The 20,139-nt window shown below is 29.6% G+C and overlaps 1 protein-coding gene across 1 annotated transcript in view; it reads right to left on the reverse strand.

Moving 5' to 3' along the window:
• LOC117171395 (cadherin-99C) overlaps nt 1–20,139 on the reverse strand; it is a 313,631-nt gene that overhangs the window by 83,896 nt on the left and 209,596 nt on the right. Inside the window, exons 3-6 of the mRNA XM_033358668.1 lie at nt 19,662–19,727; nt 14,828–15,006; nt 11,205–11,327; nt 7,239–7,502 (exon numbers count right to left, since the gene is read on the reverse strand). Coding sequence (XP_033214559.1) covers nt 7,239–7,502; nt 11,205–11,327; nt 14,828–15,006; nt 19,662–19,727 — 632 coding nt within the window. The remainder of the gene's footprint in view (nt 1–7,238; nt 7,503–11,204; nt 11,328–14,827; nt 15,007–19,661; nt 19,728–20,139) is intronic.

The following is a 20,139-nucleotide window of genomic DNA, read 5'->3' on the forward strand; positions in this document are numbered from 1 at the left end:
CAACTTTTTTTGTTGAAAATTATTCTTACGGAGTTCAAAATTTAAATATTTTAATATGAATGTCATCTTCTTTGGTTAAAAATGCAACTGTTAAGTTGAAAAGTAATCAGCTTTCGTTAAAAATTAAACTTGTTAGTTAAAATTTTAACTTCTTCGTTAAAAATTCAACTTCTTCTTTGAAGATTAATCGCGTTGGTTAAAAATTCTACTATTTGGTCAAAAGTTGAACTACCTTGTTGAAAATTCTTTTTTGTTGTTGTTAATGATTTAATTCGGTTGAGAAATGAACTTTTTCATCATTCTTATTAAAAATTTAACTATCTGATTGATATTTTAATATTAATATTTCTTGGTAGAACATTCTATTTGTTATAGAATTCGATTTTTTTATTTCAAAATTTATTTCTTTTTGTACCATTTTGTTGTTGTTATAGATTCAACTTTTTGGTAGAAAAGTCTTTCGTTTTGTTGAAATGTCGCCTCTTTTGGACGATAATTATAGTTTAGTTTCAAATTTATACATGCAGTTTGAAAATTCGACTTTTGTGTACAAAATTCGTCTTTTAGACTCAAAAATTCAAGAATTTAGATAAAAATCTATGCATTTTGTTACAAATTTAACTTTTTAGGTAGAAAATTAATCTTCTTTCTTGGAAATTCATCTTTTTTGTTGAGGATTCACATATTTTGTTGAAAATTCATCTTTTCTGATAGAATTCAAATGGTTTAAAATTCGTTTTTTATTAGGAAAATTATAGTTTCCAACTGAAAATTTAACAATTCAATTTTTGATTAAAACTGATCTTTTAGGTTAAAAATTCAAGTATTTAATATAAAATTCTTCTATTTGTGTAGAGAATTAATCATTATGGTTCCGAATTCACTTGTTTCAAGTTAAAAATGTAGTCATTCGGTTAAAAATGAAGTTTTTTGTAAAAAAAATCATTTTTACGGGTGGCAAATTCAATTATTTAGCAGAAACTTATCGTTTTTATTCATCACTCCAATTATTAAGTATAGCATTCTTGTATTTTGTTGAAATTTTGTCTTTTTGGGTAGAAAATTAATCTTCATTTTCTCAAAATCCATCTTTTTAGTTGAGCATTCAACTATTTTGATTAAAACTAGTACTTTTTGGTTGAAAATGTATTTTTTGTTAAGAAAATCAAGTTTTCGATTTGAAAATTTAATTTTCGGTTAAAAATTGATCTTTAAATTTGAAGAATTAGCTATCTGGTAAAGAAATCTATCGCTTTTAGTAGGAATTTATTCTTCATGGTTGCAAATTCACATTCTCAGGTTAAAAATTCAGATATTTGGTTAAACATTCAACTGTTTTGTTGTAATTCGTCTTTTGGGATAGAAAATTATTCTTTTATGGTGCAATCTTAATTTGTTTGAATAACAACTGTTTTTTGTTTAATCTTAAACTTTGTGTTTGAATATTAGATCATTTGGTTGAAAATTTATATTTGCTGGTTACAAATTGAACTATTTGTGTGAATATTTAACGATCTTATTAAAGCCATCTTTTATGATTAAGAATTAAAGTATTTCATTGAAAATTCGTCCTTATGGATTAGTATTACACCTTTTATGGTAAAAAAGTAATCTTCCTGGTTTTAAAATTGACCCTACTTGATTAAAAGGGAACTTTTCTGTTAAAAATACTAAACACATATACAATACGCTTTTCAAACGAAATTCGTCTTTTTGCCTTGAAAATTTAACAATTTGTTTCAATATTCAAATATTTAGTTGAAATGTTTTCTCTTTAGCTTCAAATTTCAACTATTAGTTCGCCAATGCATTTGGTTCAGAAGTGAACTGTTTTGTAAAATATTATTTTTGTTATTCTCTGATTTTCGCTAAAAATAATTACATTTTCCCTCTTTTAAGGGAATTTTGAGCTGTCCAGTCTGAAATAGGGAGCCGGCTTTAAAGCCTGAATAATTCATGACCTGAGATTGCGTGATTCTAAATCCCTGTCAAAGACCTTAATCACCGATTCATTCCACATACAAATATCATTATTTCCTCTCGAAGGACATCGGTACTTAAAATTCATCCAATATAAGCCGTAAGTACTTAAGCAGTTTCTTAAACTGAAATGGAAAGTATGATGCTACAATTGTATAAGTTTTATAAATGATGAAGTATGACTCAGATTGTCAAGGTGGAAAATTCATAAAATGGTAATTCTATTCCGATCAGTTCGGGATAATTAACACTTTAAATTCTCAGAGCCGAGTTTTTTCACCATTCTGATGCTATTAGTTACTACTTACTAGACTTGATTTCTCAGAAAGGAGAACCTAATGATCTTAAGACCTAAGCTGAAATGTATCGCCGACACAGAGATCAGACAATCAGAGTTACTGGCATTAGCACATAATAAACAATGGTGACACGAGGTGTTCCTAGTGCCCAGCTCTTAAATATTTTCAAACACCTTCCCTCTTTCACCTTACCCCTTTCCCCTTTAGATCCGCATTTTTATTTTTATAGTGACTAGTGGTAATAGCTAAAGGCCAGAAACATTTAGAATTATCATTAAAATCAATGAACAGTAAAAAGTTTTAAGACACTTTTAACACCTCTCTGAGTCTGGGCATTCTGATTTCCATGAGACTTAAATAATGTTGAATATTGAAATTATTCAGTGCCGTTTCAGACATTAGATAAATGTAGGTAAATCCCTAGGGATTCCAGACCGCAGCGATTTCGGATTTTTCTTTTGGAAAAATTCGACATTACCCCGAATCCGTCCACAGTAACATATATAGTACGCTTAACACATAAAACGAAAATTGCGTTTGCTGCCGTTCTTTGAGCTTAATACCCGCGTACCATATATGGTACGCCCTTTATCTCGGAAAGTAAAAGCCGCACTACACCCAGAATTTTTTAAAGCTGGTTTAGAAGTCAGGTAACAACCTCTTCACGTTTCACGACGATATCTCAACACAAAAATTTGGGCCAACTTAAGAGGGAGAAAAATGCCATTTTTTTTATTAAAAATTCAAATTTTTTTGGATAATTTAGGTATTTTGTAAAAAAATTTATGAGATTTAAATAATGTGGAATTTTGAATTAATTCAGTGCCGGTTCAGACATTAGATAAATGTAGGTAAATCCCTAGGGACGCCACCAGCCCTATGCATCGTCCCAACTCATTCTGTTCTCTTAGCATCCGGCGGGGTATCGTAATAAAATAAATCCAATAGATGACGCTCCGATCAGGTAGGCCTGTCTTTGCTTTGTTATGTATAGCAAAAATACTAAAATTCATTTTAAAAACTTCATACTTTTTATAAATATAAAAGGAAAAACAAAGTTTTCAGTAACAATCAGAGCAGCTATAATTAGTAATAAAAAAATCCTGAAAACATGTAATTTAATATTAGGAAAATTGAATCTAAAGGTTAGTATTTTGAAAACAGTTTGAATTTTATTCATATTTTTCTCCTGTTTACTTTTCTAATGAAATTAATTAATTTTACAAACAATTGTAATTGTTGTAAATTTCAAACATTGACTGATAATATTACTTAACTAATAATAATATTTAAACATTGATAATTCGCCTTATAATATACTTTTTATTAATTCATCTAGAAATTTTCGCTCTCTAAAAAGACATATTTATAATTATTTATAATTACCGGAAATTAAATTAATTATTACTTTATCTACAGTTGCAGTGCATATGAGAGAATATAATTATCGTTTTTATTTTATAAAAGGGAGTTAGTAAAGAAATAAAATTTCCCTTTGGAAAAGGAATTTTCAATATGGAACGGGAATTTTTTAAAAGAATAAAAACTGGGCTTCAGATAAAAAGAGTTTAAAAATTCCGAGTAAATTATTTATTGTGTTGAAATTTTTTAAAAATTTTTATTGTGAAGTCATTGGATTAAAATCTGGAACTCCGGGCTATACGTCATACTATAACAGCAAATAAGTCATTATTCTACCAAAGAAATGAATTTTTAATCAAAATGATGAATCTTCAATCAAAAAAATAATAATTTTCAACAGACGAGTTTGTTTTTCAATTAAGTAAATTTATTTCTAACCCAAAAGATTGATTTCAATTTGAAATAATGAATATTTAACTGGAATACCTGAATTTTTGACCAAAAAGTAGAATTTTTAAACAAGGAGAAGAATTCCATTTAAAATTCTTCTTTTTTCAGTTAAAAATATATAAATTCCATGAGATTTAAATTGTGATAAATATTGAATTTAATAAGTGCCGGTTTAACCATTAGATGAATTTTAATAAATGCCCAGAGACGCCACGCTTCGCCATAAAGATGTTTAATTTTGCTTAAAAAAAATTCAACATTCAATTTAAAAAAAGAGACTATCATTATTATTCGCGCGCTACACGTGCGTGTAGTTTTTCAATTGGAGGGGAAAAAATCCATTTTTGAAAAATTTTAAAATTCATATTTTTAAGTTAAAAGTTCAAATGCTTGATTGAAAATTCCATGATATTTTAATTATATTGAATATTGGATTTAATCAGTGCCGGTTTACCAATTAGATTAGAATATTACATAAATGTAGGCACATTCCTAGTGATGCCACTCCTCGTTAAAGCTATTTTAATTTTTTCTTTAAATAAAAATTTTACATTCACTTTAAAAAAGGTTTAATCAATTTTTTAAATTATGTAGCGATTCTTCAATTTTCTTATAGAAAAAATCTACATTCAATTTAGAGGAGACTAGCATAATTAATTATTGCGCGCTACGCACAAATGCAGTTTAAGAATTGGAAGGGAAAACAATCTTTAATAGAAAAGAACAAATTCGACTAACTATTCATTTGTTTATTTATTTTCAAGGATATATAGAAACAAAAAAGTTAATATTTAACCAAAAAAGATGAATCCTCAAGAAAAAATCTAATACGCAATTGATATTTCAACCGAAAAAGTTTTTAACTTATAATAAAAAACAGTTGAAATCATAAAAAAGAATCATTTTTAACACAATAAAGTTTAATTATTAAAATTAAAATTATGTGCAATAATGAAGTTTTCAGTGCCAGTTTATATACCAGATAAATGTAAAATTTGAAATATTTCGAATAACAATCGATTTTTTAGGTTTATCTGTTTAATTATTTTTGAGTATATTAAAATATAATTTTCCTAAAATTCTGGGGAAAATCCTAAAACGTTTTTGAGGATTTTGGATATGTGCAGTACAAATTTCAACGAAATAGTTGAATTTTCTATAAAAAAAAATTAATTTTCAACCAGCTGTATTTTTAACCAAAAAGACTAATTTTTACCAAAAGGGATAAATTGGCTCTAACAGAATTTATTTTTTTCAACCCACAGATATAAAAAAAAAAAAACATTAATTTTAACATCAAATAGTTCAATTTTCCATCAAACAAAAATTTCAAATGTCAAAGTAGCTTAACATTTAACGATATCATTCATTTTTCAACCGAAAAAATTAATGTTAAAAGAAAAATTCAATATTTGATACTCAAGCTGAAAATTAATTAACTTTTAGTAAAAAATACTGTAACTCATTCCAAAAGAACAAATTTTCAACAATATGAATGAATTTTCGAAAATCCTTTAAACTAACTAAAGTCATCCCTGAAACAAAAAAATCTTTTCATTAAATTGACGTTTTGCTTTTGACTTATTAGATGCAATATTCAAAAATGATTATATATAAAATTTTTCAAATGTATTTTTATCAGTTGAAGGATTATTATTTCTTATTGTAATAAATTTTTTTCTACTTAGTTTAGTCTTTTCACTCCAGAACCTTAAATTGTTCAAGGTATTTTTCTACGTGAGTTAAAAAGAAATAATTTGAAAAAAGCACACAAAAATAATATTTAAAAACCTTTTACTTTTCTGTTTTAATTCCTCAAGACTTCAACTTTTTAAAACATTTTTTTTACACAAAATTTCGAGAATTTTAAGTTTGATGTTTAAAAATGTATAACTTTTTTCAATACTTTCCAGTTTCCTTAAAATCAAGTTATCAGTTCCAGAAATGTTGCCATTATTAAAAAATCCAGCCTAAAATTCAATGCAGCGTAACGCCTATAATTTTTTAACTTGTCAAAAATCATTTTGGCACTATAATATCATCAAGTTTCATTACAATTGAACGAAAATCTTCAGATTCTAATGTTTCTGACATCTACCTTCCCAATTAGGATTTTTATTTAATTTTCAAAGTGTTTTTTTTTTACAATTTTTAACAAATTAATGTTCGTTAAGTTCTGAAAAGCTTCAGAATTTGAAATTTTATCTTTTCTATTTCTTTATTTGCAAGATTTTTACTTAAAGTATGAAAAAAGTGGCAATTTGCACTTCAAATTTTTTACGCTTTAATAACTGGTTAGAAAAAATATACTTTGCTTAATGTCCCATTTTTGTGCTAGAAAAAAATTTCATAAACACACTGGAAAATAGTGTTTTTACCGGTAAAAAGTTTCTTTTTACTAAAACTCGTATTAATTTAAGAATGACATTTAATCAGAAAAAATATTTACAAAGTTAACAACAACTCTTGTTATAAACAGGTTTTGTGGAAAATATTTAAATTTTAGATTTTTTCAGATTCGTGTTTCCCTCAATTGATACAATATTTTGATAATATTTGTTAAAATATGACAATTTAAATTTTATTAGAAAATTAAATAAAAAAATACGAAATAAAATTTTTTAAATATATTAACTTCAAGGAGTCACCTTTTGAGAGTAAAAGATTTTTTTAATTTTCAGTTGCGTATAGAATTAATTATCTTCCGATGTACGCTTCTCGATTAAATCGTTAGTCATTTCTTTGCTGTCGATGTCCTTAAAATCAACTAAATTATCAAATAAATTGTTTAGGAAATTCTTGAAATCTTTATCATCAAAGAGAATCTTTCAAAACGCGTCTTAGTTTCTAATGCCTTTAATTTCTGTTTATGATTCTTAAAACATGAATAGAAACTTTGTGAACAAAATTGGAAAAGGGGTCAAAATTTTCGAATTTATGTATTTTCGGGGACTTTAGAAATTGTAAACTAAAAAAAGGGACGTACAGTGATCTCTGAGGTGATTCTAATATAAAATAGCAAAAAAACGGGATTCAAGATGACGATTTCTCATGGTTAACGGTACTATCGATACGTCCTTTAGAACCGCCGGAAGTGGTGAGTTGGTTAGCAAAAGAGATAGGGAAAGAACTTTTTTTTAAACTTACCGAGGCGAGGATGGTGACTAGATAGCGTTGAGTTCTTTCGTAGTCCAAGGTGCGATTTACAGTGACTTGACCTTGATGGGGTAGATTAATGGAGAAGAAACCATATCCATCGGCGGTCGTAACCCTATCTCGTCCGACCCCATCGCTGTTGCCAATCCCGGTGCCATCCCCAGGTGCTATGGAGTACTCTATAAGAGCATTGACTCCAGCATCTGCATCCACGGCATGTACTTTTTTGAAAATTGTCGAACCAACGGGTGTTAGCTGTGACATATAATAATATTCGTATAGTCCTTTATTACAAAACAGACTTTTTAACATTTAAAAAGGAAAAATAGACTTGAAAAATGTATTTAAAGGAGGAAATAACTTTTATTTGGTGATACGGAAAGTAGGCAAAATTAAGGGGACGGAAAGTGGGAAAAATAAAGAAAAGTGAGTGGAGGAAAGTTAAGGAGAAGTTAGGGGATGTGATGGGAAATTAAAAGAAGGGGCTGAAGTACAGAAAGAATCTGAGAAAAGTAGGGAAGGTGAGATAGAATGGGTAAGCGAGAGGAAGTATACAGCGCTAAATATGTAAGAAATGGGAAGTGAGGGGGGAAAGGTAATGGAAAATAAGTGATGAATGTGAAATAGAGAGATAATAGATAGGACAGCATGAGGCTTAATCGAATGGAAAAGATGGGAAGGTCATGAAGTAAGTGAAGTGAAAGAGGGTAATAGGAAGAAAGTACGTTGCAAAGTAAAACGGTGAAAATCAGAAAGGGAGGGTAGGAGAGAAAGTAATGGGAAAAAGAGTGAAGCGCGGAAAGAGGATAAGTGAGAAGAAAATGAAGTGAGGAAAAATGAGAAAAGGGGAAGTGAGAGGAAGTATGAAGAGAGGGGAAGAATAGCGGAGTGGAAAAATAGGAGAGGAAAAGGAGGAAGTAAGCAAAAGAAAATAGTAGGCTAAGGAAGGATGTTGAGTATTCATGGTTAATAAAAATCGAAGCAGTAACAAGCTAATGGAAACAGAGAAAAAGTTAAGTAAGGGGAAGTATAAATCGATAAGGAGGTGAAAGAGGAGAAGTGATAAGGACTTAATCGAAAGTAATTTAAGAAAGGAAAAAAGAGAAGGAAAGGATAGGATAGGATTAGGAGTGGAAAATATGGAGATGACAGGAAGTAAGTGAAGTGTAAGAGGGTAATGGGAATATGGGAAGTAGCGTAGTAAAGCTATAAAAAGTCAGAAAGGTTGTGTGGGACAGAATGTGATTGGAAAATGAGGGATGAACGGTAAGAGAATAAGCGAGAGGAAAGTAAGGTAAGGAGAAATGAGGAAAGGAGAAGTGAAAGGAAGTATAGAGAGGAGGTGAAGAATGGCGAAGTGGAAAAGTAGGAGAGGAGAGTAAGGAAGTGATCGAAAGAAAACAGCAGGCGAAAAAAGTACAACGAAACCCTTCTATAGCACCGATATTAGGGCTGACGGTGGGTAGGAACTAACTCATTATAGCACGCTCCTCTGTTCTTTGTTCACGCATGAGTGCTCACCTGAGTGACAAACGCAGACTCCGTGCACCCCGTGCAACTCCTGTTACACCTACCTGCGGCGCGGCGTCAATTCTCCGATGGGCTATAGAAGGGAGGGCTATTGAAGGATTTCACTGTATGTGGGATGTGAAGAGGTGATACGCGAAGGGACAACAAGGTGTGGGAAAATGAGAAAAGTGTGAGTGAGAGGAAGTATAAAGCAATAAGTATGTAAGGGAGGGGAAGTATAAAGCGATAAGGATGTAAAGAAAGGGAAATTGAGAGAATGGACAGGATAGAATGAGGCTTAATGGAGTGGAGAAGATAGAGTGGACAGAAAGTAAGTGAAGAGAAAAAGGGTAATGAGAAAAAAAGGAGGTAGCGGAGTAAAACTATGGGTAATCAGGAAGGGTGGGTAGGAGACAAAGTAATGGAAAAATAAGGGGGGGCGGGAAGAGGATAAGCGAGAGGGAAGTGAGGTGAGGGAAAATTAGAAAAGGGGAACTATAGAGGAGAGGGGAAGAATGCCGAAGTGGAAAAGTAGGAAAAGGAGAAAGGATAAAAAAGGAAAGGAAACAGTGGACAAAAGAAGTGTGTGGGCTGGGAATACTGAGAAGGAAAGATTAGTAAGTGAGAGGAGTAAACGCGTGGGTATAGGGGGGAATGGCGAGGTGTAAGGGGATGAGATAATCAGATCGGACAGGATAGAAAAGGAAGCGAGAGAAGGCGAATGACACAGGGATGGGCCTATTTTGACTAATTTCTTATAATCATGTTATTGTCAGCCACAAGGGATTGTCTTACTAACTTTTAAACAAGCCTGATAAGCATCATGTTTTTTAACATATTTTGGCAGTGGAATAATAATATTATTTTCTAATTTGAATTACCGGTTTTTGAATCAACATTTTTAAAGCATGACAAATAAATTTTAACCTTTATTTAAACTATTATCCTTTAGCCCATTAATTATAAAAATTCCTATTTATTTATCGCAGGCTTCACAGACTTTTTCCCATTCCCCTATTTTCCCCTTTCTATCGTTTTTCCGCTCAAATGCAAACTAAGTTAATAGAACCCAATAATAAAATCTATTTTCAGTTTAAAGTTGATTCTTTGTGATTTAAAAGTCTACTATTACATTTTTGTTTAAGAATTCGTCTTGTTCCGTTCAAAATTTTATTTTTTGGTTGAAAGTTTACTTATTTTGTTGAAAACTCAATAATTTCCTAGAAAGTCATTGTTTTGGGTTTTACTAACAGTTCTCTAAACAGAAAATGTCTCGTGTTTCGTTAAAATTTAATCTTTTCGGTGGAAAATTAGCTTTATTGTTGTGAATTTATATGTCCCGGTCAAAAATTCAAAGGCTTTGTATAAAAATTACCTTTTGGTTTGAAAATTCACCTGTTTCATTGGAAATGTAACTATTTTGTTAAAAAAAGTTTTATTTTAATCTTCTTGATTAAAAATTCACCATTTTTGTTAGAAAAAATTTTTTTCAGCTGAAAAATCAACCATTTGGTTGAAAGCTTATCTTTTTTATTGCGAAATTCAACTTTATGGTTGAATATTAACTGCATTGTTAAAAATTCACATTTTTGGTTTGAAAATTTATGTTTTTAAATCAAAATTCAACTATTTGGTTGATAATCCAGGTCATTTTTTAGAAATTTGTCTTTCTTGGTAGAAAATTAATCATTTTTGTTGAAATTTATAATGTACGTTGAAAATTCGAGATTAATAATCTTAGCAGAACATTCACATCTTTGGTTGAAAACTAAACTATTTTATTAAAGTTTTTGGGTATGAAAATAATTTTTTTAACTAAAAATTTAACTATTCCATTTAGATTCATGTTTTATATGAAAATTAATCTCTTTCGTTGAAAATTTAACAGTTTTGTTAAAAAAAACTCGTTTTTTCGGTTGAAGATTTATTTTTAACTGAAAACTTAACTATTGCAGTCAACATTTTTTATTATCTTAGTTGATAATTTATCTCTTTGGTTGAAAATGTAAATATTTGATTGAAAATTCATCTGCTTTATTCAAAAATCATTCTTTTTCGTATAAAATTAAAATGCTTGCTTGACAAGTCATCTATTTGGTGGAAAAAGCAATATTTTTACTTCAAATACTCGGAAAAGCTTTCAAAATTTAATTATAAATAATACCCACATTAATTTTATGAAACAGAATTTATTCCCCTATTTTAGTACTAAAAATCTCTTTATTTCCAGCGAGTTCAGAGCATTTTGGACTGTGAAGCCTCTTGCGGATATATCAGGAAATTTTTTTTTTTCATGTGTAGCCCGAAATTTGAATATCAGCTTATATATTTGAATATTATCAGCTTATCTATTTTTTTGGAATTAACCGTTTAAAGTCAATCACAATGGGAGACAATTTGAGATAAGATGCAGTCTGAATCGAAATAAAAAATTATCTGGTTATTCACCTCTGGCACTGTCGTTTCATATGGTGTGTTGATGAATTGTGGGGCATTGTCATTGACGTCGGACAGCCGTACGATAACCGGAATAGTCCTCTTCTTATTTGTAGACTTAACTGTACACGTTAACTGTAAAATAAAGATTACACTGTTTGTTTATCTCCTAAATATTATCTCGTCTCGCAGTATTCTTTAGATCTATTTTTATTCACATTAGGGAACATCCATTAATTACGTAAGGCTTTGGGGGGGAGCTTACAAATTTTTATTTAGCGAAGGGGGGGCAAATCATTTATTACATAAGTTTCCTTTTTCAAATTTCTGTTTAAATATGATAATTAAAAACTGTTTTGGTTGCTAAAATTACTTCTTATGCACATCATATCTCATGGAATCCCCGAAAATATACCAAATCTTTTTAAAATCCCATGAAATATTTTGAACATGATGTGAATCCCTAAAAAAATTGAATTATGTAAAAATCCCCTGAAACCATTCAAAAAACGGAAACCCCCTAAAATTCTTTGAATTTCCGTGAAATCTTTTGGAATCCTTCAAATCGCTTGAAATCTTTGAAATCCCATTAAAATTTCTTTTAGCAGCATTAATGATTTTTTAAATAATAAACAATTTTTAATTTTCATTTTGATCGATTTAAAAATAGAAATTTCCAAAACTACAGAATTACAAAATAATATTTTTCCCAGCTATATGATTTTTCACAAAAATTATCAGAATTATTTTATTTGAAATTTTATGATCAAAAAGTCTTTTCCATTAATTTATCCATTTAACTTCCATAACTTCCTTACTTTTTAATACAAATTATTAATATAATAGGTCAATTGATTTTTCTCGAATCGAGTAATCTTTTCCGTTCTTGTATCTTTTTTGAATTATGCTAATGAAAAAAGTTTTACCATATAAAACAACTTTTTTTAAATTGTATGCATTGCCATAGCTTCTTTCCTTTTCACTAAAATGTATGAACATTATAGGTCAATCGATTCGTCGCGAACCAAAGAATCGTTCATAGTCTCGCATCGCAACTTTGAATTATTTTAATACAAAAATTTCTAATAAAAACGCGATTTTTAAAACATTAAAAATACTAAAAAAATGGAAGAAACATTTTTATAGCTGCTTCTGTCAGATTCAAAATATTAGTGGTGAAAATAATCCCTCCAATTTTCATCAATTTATCTCCAACCGTTTTCAATTTATCGTGTTCAAAAAGAAGTGTGACATTCAAACATCACCCCCCCCCCTTCGCACACACATATCTGGACAATTGCCTAGAACATCTTATCAGATATTTTTAAATTGAGGAACGTTTAATTAAATCAATTTAAAATTGATTAAAATTCTTAAAATTTCGTTAAATATTTAAAAATATTATGAGATCCCTTAAAATCTTTCAAGCCCGTGGGAATAATTCCGAATTATTGACATTCCTTATCAAAATTACACGAAAACCCTTCAAATATTTTTCGATATTCAAAAATTGTTTGAGCTTCTGTTCAATCTTTAAAATATTATGAAATCCTTTGAAATTCCATGAATTCATCAAACCCCGTTTAAGTCCCTTAAAATCTCTAAAAGTTAGTAAAACTCCTTGAAATTTCTTGAAATATTTTTAAATATATTAAAATCTTTTCAAAGTAATTATACATGCAGAAGTACTTTAAAATCCTTTACAACCTTCGGAAATCCTTTTAAATTCTGTTCAACCTTTTTAAATCCTACAAATTCTCTATAATGCGTAAATATACTTTAAATATTTCCTAATCGCTTAAAATCCTTCGAAATTCCATGAAATCATCAAAACCCATGTAAACCTCTTAAAATTCGTTGAAATCCCTTGAGAATATTTTCAAAAACTGGGAAAATGCCTTAAAAGTCGTTGAGTTTTAGTGAAATATTTTAAGATCCCTCAAATCGCTTTAAATGTTTAAAATCCTTTAAGATCTTTTAAATTTTGCGAAATATTTGAAAATATGATGAGATGCTTTGAATCCAATGTGCAAAATCCCTTGAATTAAAACAAAGAATCCAAAGACTAAATTTGAACATCAGCCATAAAATTATCTTATTGCAATTTGAAAAAGGATAAAAAAATTTCTAAAAAAATGTACTTTTTGGACAAAAATAAAAAAGAGAAAATAAAAATCAAAAGGCCAACAACTAAGTCCCCTTACTTATCTTTTTATTTCTTTCGTCTTTTTTATTTTTGTTATCAAATCAAAATAAAAAAATATTTATAAAAAATAATCACTAAAGTTTCGTCACTCGTACAGCATTTTTATCAAGGCAAAAAATACAAAAAATTCTGTAGAATTTTCATTAAATTCATTGAAATCTCTAAAATCCCTTGAAATCCTTCGAAAACATTTCAATTCTGTGAAATATTATTGTAATCTTGTAAGCCCCTATCAAAAATTGATATCTTTTTGAGATTTGAGAATTTTGTAATCCCTTACAATTTTTTGTAATCCCTTGAAATCTATAAAAAAAACTTTAGAAATCTCCTTGAGGTCCCTGAAAATGTTGTATTCTTTAAAATGCTTTTCAGTCAGTTGAAATACCTTAAAATCCCTTGAATCACTTGAAATCTTTTAAAACTTTTGAAATTTCGTTTGTAGTGAAAATGATAGATATATTAAGTAAAAAATATAAAATCTTCCATAAGAAAAAATATTGGTCACAAAAGTCTTATGAATCCTCACAATAGAGAGAGGGATTTAAAATTTGAAAATCATCCTTATCAGGCATCTATAATTTACGTAAGGCAATTTTCAGTCCATTTGACCCCACCCCCCTATGTCATATTTTTTCTTCGTTTAACTACAATTTTTCGATATTGTGTAATATTAGGCTAGACCCTCCCCCCCACACACACACACAAACAAAGTATTACGTAATTAATGGATGTTCTGTTGGGAAATTGTGTAATACTTTTGTTAGAACTTTGAACGCATATCCAGATAGGAATTTCAGTTAATATCAGAAATGTGCTTACGGAATTTAATTATTGTGAAAGCGCAAAAGACAGAGGTTTCTCAAAATTAACGCGATGCAGAAGTAATATGAGCTCAACCCCTTCACATTTCAAACAGAAAAGCTTCACCTTCGAAACAGCAATAAAGTTCTGCGATCTGAAAGGATTTATGCTGGATTGCAACTGATTAGCTGATATCAAAGTGCACACTCAAAGGAGAGGAAATCCTCTCGATTAAATTTCATTCGACATATAATACGGAAATCTCTCTTCGATCGAAATTAACACTGAAAATTCAATTCCCATCCAGTAAATAAGCCTTGACAAACTAATACAATACTAAAAGTATATAAATATATCTAAATATCTTAATTAACATTGCTCAGTAGATAATCAGGGGGAGTTCTCATTGTAAATTCCTACCTTACCGGTACAGACACCATTTCACAGCTCGAGTGGTTCATTTCCGCGCTAATTTTCTAGAATGTTCTTGAAACTTAGTACGGACACGAATCACTTGAGCTGTAGAACTACATTTTTAATTGAAAAGTAGGAATTTATTATTCGAATTCGCCCTGCCTGTCTACTTTGTTCATTTTTATAACTGAATATAGAATGAGTATTCGTGCACCTGAAAAACGATATGTGACAAATTCTCAGCATCCCTGTCAAGTGGCTCAAGAAGCTGGAGCTTTTTACCCTTGAGAACAAAAAGTGGCTTCCGTCCAGTGAATATCAGCTCCAAGACTATCTCTGTCCTTGGGTCTCCGGAGACGGGAAGCTCTTCCGGCACCGTCGCCTGATCGATGGCTGGAAAACAAATCTCAATTCAAGTCAATCAATCTCAGCAGTCTCGCTGCAATTGTGCAACTAGTACACTCAGGTAAGCGGTGAGTGGTTGTTATGTAAACCTAATTCAAGAAGAGATATCACTATCTAATAGCTAATTGTTTATTAGCTAACGAATTCAGTTCAGAATAAGAAGAGGATTAATGCTCTCAAACTGAAACTAGTTTCTGAAGAGGAAATAAATTTTAAGGCCATGTAATACATATCAGATCCCCACTTTACCGGCATTTGTTAGCGCAACAAGGTAGGTCCAAATGAACTGAAATATCAAATTAAAAATTTGGAAAGGTAATTAAAAGGCACGAAGCCAAGTTTGTATTGTACTTAATTTCTGAAACTACGAAAAAAATACAAGTTAAGAAAAAATGTCTGGTAATCAGCGTGATCTTTTAGGTTCAAAATTCATATCTTTAGTAAAAAATGTATTTTTTTTATTAAAAATTCTACCATTTGGTTTAAACTTAATTTACTCTGTACGAAATTCAGCAATTTTTTTCATTCAAGATTCATCACTTTAGTTTAAAAAATTTTCAAATAAAAAATAAACTGTGTTATTGAAAAATCATCGTTTTCTCGTTAAAAATTCACGCTTCGACTAGAAAAGTAATCATTTGGTTAAAAATTCGTTCTTTTTTAATGAAAAATTTATTTTCTGACTGAAAATTTAGCTATTCAAATTTTGATTGAAAATTAGTTTTTTCGGAAAAAAATCAATATTCTTGGTTGATAATTTACGTTTTTGCCGGAAAATGAAACTATACGATTAAGAGCTTACATTTTTTCATCATTGACAATTTTTGTCAAAAAGTAATCCTTTTTAGTAACAGAGAATAATTTTTTGTTATACAGAGTAATCTTATTCAATTTGAATTGATCTGGGGTAATCCATAGTAATTATGTATATCGAGATAATCTGGAGTAATCCGAAATAATACGGGGTAATCCACATCCGCTGTAGCGCATTTTTAAGAATTTTTTCCCATTCCCATAATTTTCAAAGTTCCTTTTCCGGGAAGAACACTCTCAACTTTTATGGGTGAAGAATTTCTTCCCAAAGAAACTTATTGGAATTCGCTGGAATTTATTAGACCAATTTGTTGGAAGTCTTATGCATCACTTTTCCCCACGGCAGCCCATAAACAAGTACGGGTTTCCATAATATAAGAGTGAGGCTCACTTCCTGCTTCCATCAGTCGCGGATAATTAGTTGCACCATTATAAGGTAAGTGCCAATAAGCCATTAACGATGATGCATCTCTTTCTTGCTCTTGCAGAATAATATTATTACTTCGCGCAAGTTCAGTGACGTGCTTCGTCATTTTAATTTTGCTATTACTTTTACAAGGCGTTATCTTTTGGTTGCTCGCCATAATTTATATTCAAATTTAACAACTGCTATGCATAATTTGCGTTTTAATAGATTGACGAGGCGTTATTTAGTCAGGAATTCAACAAATGTTTATTACTTGTTCTAAAGGATTTCGAAACGAGTCTGTTTGCGATGTAATTGCAAAAAGACAGACCCGCATATTCCCCCAATTTAATGTTTTCGAATTTTCGAAATATTATTTTACAGAAATTTTATTTGATCGAATCACCATTATTGCATCTTTTTTAGGGTTTCGTAGCCCTGGGCGGAAGCCTTTATAATTTAGATCAGGTGTGCGTCCATTGTAATTTTGGTTACAAAACTCGAGACAAGATTTGAAACAAGATTCAAAACGAGATTCAAGGCGAGACTCAATGTGAGATTCGAGATGCGACTCAATACAAGATTCAAGGCGAAATTCGAAAGTAGACCTGGGAGGAACTTTTAGACGAGACTCGAGACAAGATTCAAGACGAGATTTGAGACTCAAGTTCAATGACGTGCTTCGCAATTCTAATTTTGCTATTATACTTTTAAAAAGCGTTATCTTTTTGTTGCTCGCCGTAATTTGTATTTAAATTTATCGACTGCTATGCACAATTTGCTGTTTGATAGAATGAATAGGCGTCATTTAGCCAGAAATGCAATACATTTTTAATGTATGCTCCAAAACAGTGCGCACAGATTCTGATCATAATGTAAATTAAACTTTTTATTGATTCATAACCCATAAAAGAGACACATGCATATTCCCCAAATTCTATTTTCCCGACATACTATTTTAAAAAAATTTTGTTTTGCCGAATTACTATATTGAATCAATATTTGAGACGAGATTCGAGACAAGACACAAGATAAAACTTGAGAAGTAGACTCAAGACGAGATTCGGACTACACTCGGGACGAGATTAAAAACGTACCATCATACGAGATTCAACACAAAATGTAAGGCAAATTTCGAGACGAAGCGAGATTTAAAATGAGATTTGAACGACTTGATAAGCTACGAAGTCCTTTGTTCTAGGGGCATGTCGCCTAATATGACTAATTTTTATTTTACGGATTCGTTTTATGCTATAATTTTAATTGTTCCGTTTTTCTTTTTTACATCATGCTTCATTTTTCCGAAGTACTACTTTACATAATTTTCATTTTTTTGAACCACTATTTAACATAATTTAGTTTTCCGCAATGGCCATGTTACATCATTTTTATTCTCCTCAAATACTAGTGTACAAAATTATTATTTGTTTGCATCGCCATATGCTGTAACTTTTATTTTCCGAGCTCTAATTTTTAAAAAATTGTTATTCCTCTGATTTACTATTATGCATTATTTTCATTTTTAGAATTTCTCTTTTAGATTATTTTCATTTCACGGAATAACCATATGTCCTCATTTTTACTCTTACAAATTATCATTTGACCAATTTTATTTAACAGTTTGAGAGTTTCTTTCAAAATGCAATATTTTTTAAGCGAGAGTAGATATTTGAGATTATCATTTTTGTTTGACGGAGGTATTTATGCTGTTTCAATTGAGTTGAAAACATTGTAAAATTGTAGAAAAATGACAAATGCCGGCTTTTTTTAATTCTAGAAAGTGGGTTTTCGCAAATACCCAGATTTTAAATTTTGTTTTCATTAGGTGGTAACATTTACTTTGTATTTCCTGCGTTTCGCTCTTGCGATACCACTGCTTCAAATCGAAAACAATTTTTTTTTAAATAGAAGATTTTAAGTTTTTTTCAGGAACAGCGAAAGGTACCAAAACAGTCAGATAAAAGTTAGCACATCTACAAAAGTTCTGCAAAAACTCCTTATGCTTTTTTGTGATATTTTACACATTTTAACCAAAAAAAGGTAAAAAATTATACTTAAAATATTTTTTTCAATTTAAAAAATTGTCGCGCCCTAATGAAACTGATACGAAATAATAAAAAAGTTCGGGCTTTGAAAAAATCTTCTTTAATATTTTTTATCGAATTTTAAAAACATGGAGAAAACATTCTCACGAAAAACTCCAACTATTTTCAGTTTTTCTAATATTTAAAAAAAAAGTTTCTGAGAATATAAAAACGGCATCCCCTTAGTTTTATCCAGACTAAACCATTTTTTTTAATCAGGAAAACTTATTCTATAAATATAATTTTTTTCTCGTTAAGAATGCAATAATTCGCAAAAGAGCAGGAGGTATTTTTTGTAAAACTTTTCTGGATGTGTAAACTTTTTTTTGAACATTTTTTGTATACCTCTCGTTGATTTCGAGAAAAATTCGAAAATTAAATTTTGAAAAAATAATTTGTACAATCTGAAGCAGTGGTTTACCAAGAACGAAACTCGAAAGGTATGCCCTAAATATTACCATATATCCTAAAAAATACTAATCTTAGGAACTGGGAGTTTTGACAAAGTTTACATTTAAGGATTGAAAAAATAAATATCTATACTCGTTTGGAATATACTGCATTTTGAAAAATCATTTCTACCTTTTTGCTCAAAATGTAAAATAAGTGTTCCTCTATTTTCACTCTAGAATGTTTTTTTTTTTGAATAAAAAATTATTCTGATAAAATTACGTAGACCTTTCTTGAAATATTTACGGATTTCGAGTGGAATTGGTCATTTATCATCATTTTCATTTTTCCAAATTTTCACTAAAAATAAATGGCATTTTTCATAAAAATGGCGACAGGATACACATAAATAATAATAGCATGAGTAAAAAGAATGATAAATAACGATTTGAAAGAATAAAAAAGACCCCATATGGTAATACGAAATAATAAAAATGATGACAAATGGTTATTCGGTAAAATAAAAATTATACGCAATAGAAATGCTAAAAAATAAAAATGTAGGCAAATATGGCTATTCGTAAAAATAAAAATTATGTCAAACGGTAATTTGGAACAATGAAATTTATTTTAAATCGTTGTTCGATAAAATAAAGATTATTTCAAATAATGTAAATTTGGAAAAACCAATTATGTCAAATAATAAAATAATAAAAATTATATCAAATAATAATACAGAATTACAGAAATTATGGCAAATGGTTATTCATCATAATAAAAATTGGGATAATTGTCAATTCAGAGAAATATAAATAGTATATCATTTTTTTTTCGCTCATATGAATTTCAAAAAAATAAAATTAGGAGAATATTTATACGCCTCCACACAATAAAATGGTTATAAAAGAACAAAATGTTATGTAAAATTATACAAGGATTTTATTACTCACCGCTGCCTTTACTTTCTTCGATGTCGAGGATAATATTTGACTGTCCTGTTTCCACTTCGCATAGTCCTGTAACATTTGATATAAATTAAATTAAACTAGTGAATTAATAAGTTTTAGTAAATTAATGCATTCAAGTTTCTGTTTAGACTAAAAAGGAAAATGTGCGTATTTCCGAAAGCGTTAGCTCAAATATTCTTTCCTTTGTCAACAATCAGATCTCTGGTACAACAATTTTCTATGATTTTGCGAATTGAAATTATATAAGTAATTCCTTATAAAGGAAAAAAACATTATTTTACGTGAAAGAATATTATAACTTATGGAATTTAATTATTTTGGAAATACTTTTTGCAACTGATTTTTTTCTTAGTCTTGCTTTTCACCAGTTTTTTTTTAAATGGTAGAATTTTAATGATTTATAGTTTATTTTTTCAATTAAAACATTATCTACAACTATACTGTTTCGTATTTTGAAAAG

This window comes from Belonocnema kinseyi, chromosome 4 (genome assembly GCF_010883055.1).
Source record: "Belonocnema kinseyi isolate 2016_QV_RU_SX_M_011 chromosome 4, B_treatae_v1, whole genome shotgun sequence".
NCBI classification, from domain to species: Eukaryota; Metazoa; Arthropoda; class Insecta; order Hymenoptera; family Cynipidae; genus Belonocnema; species Belonocnema kinseyi.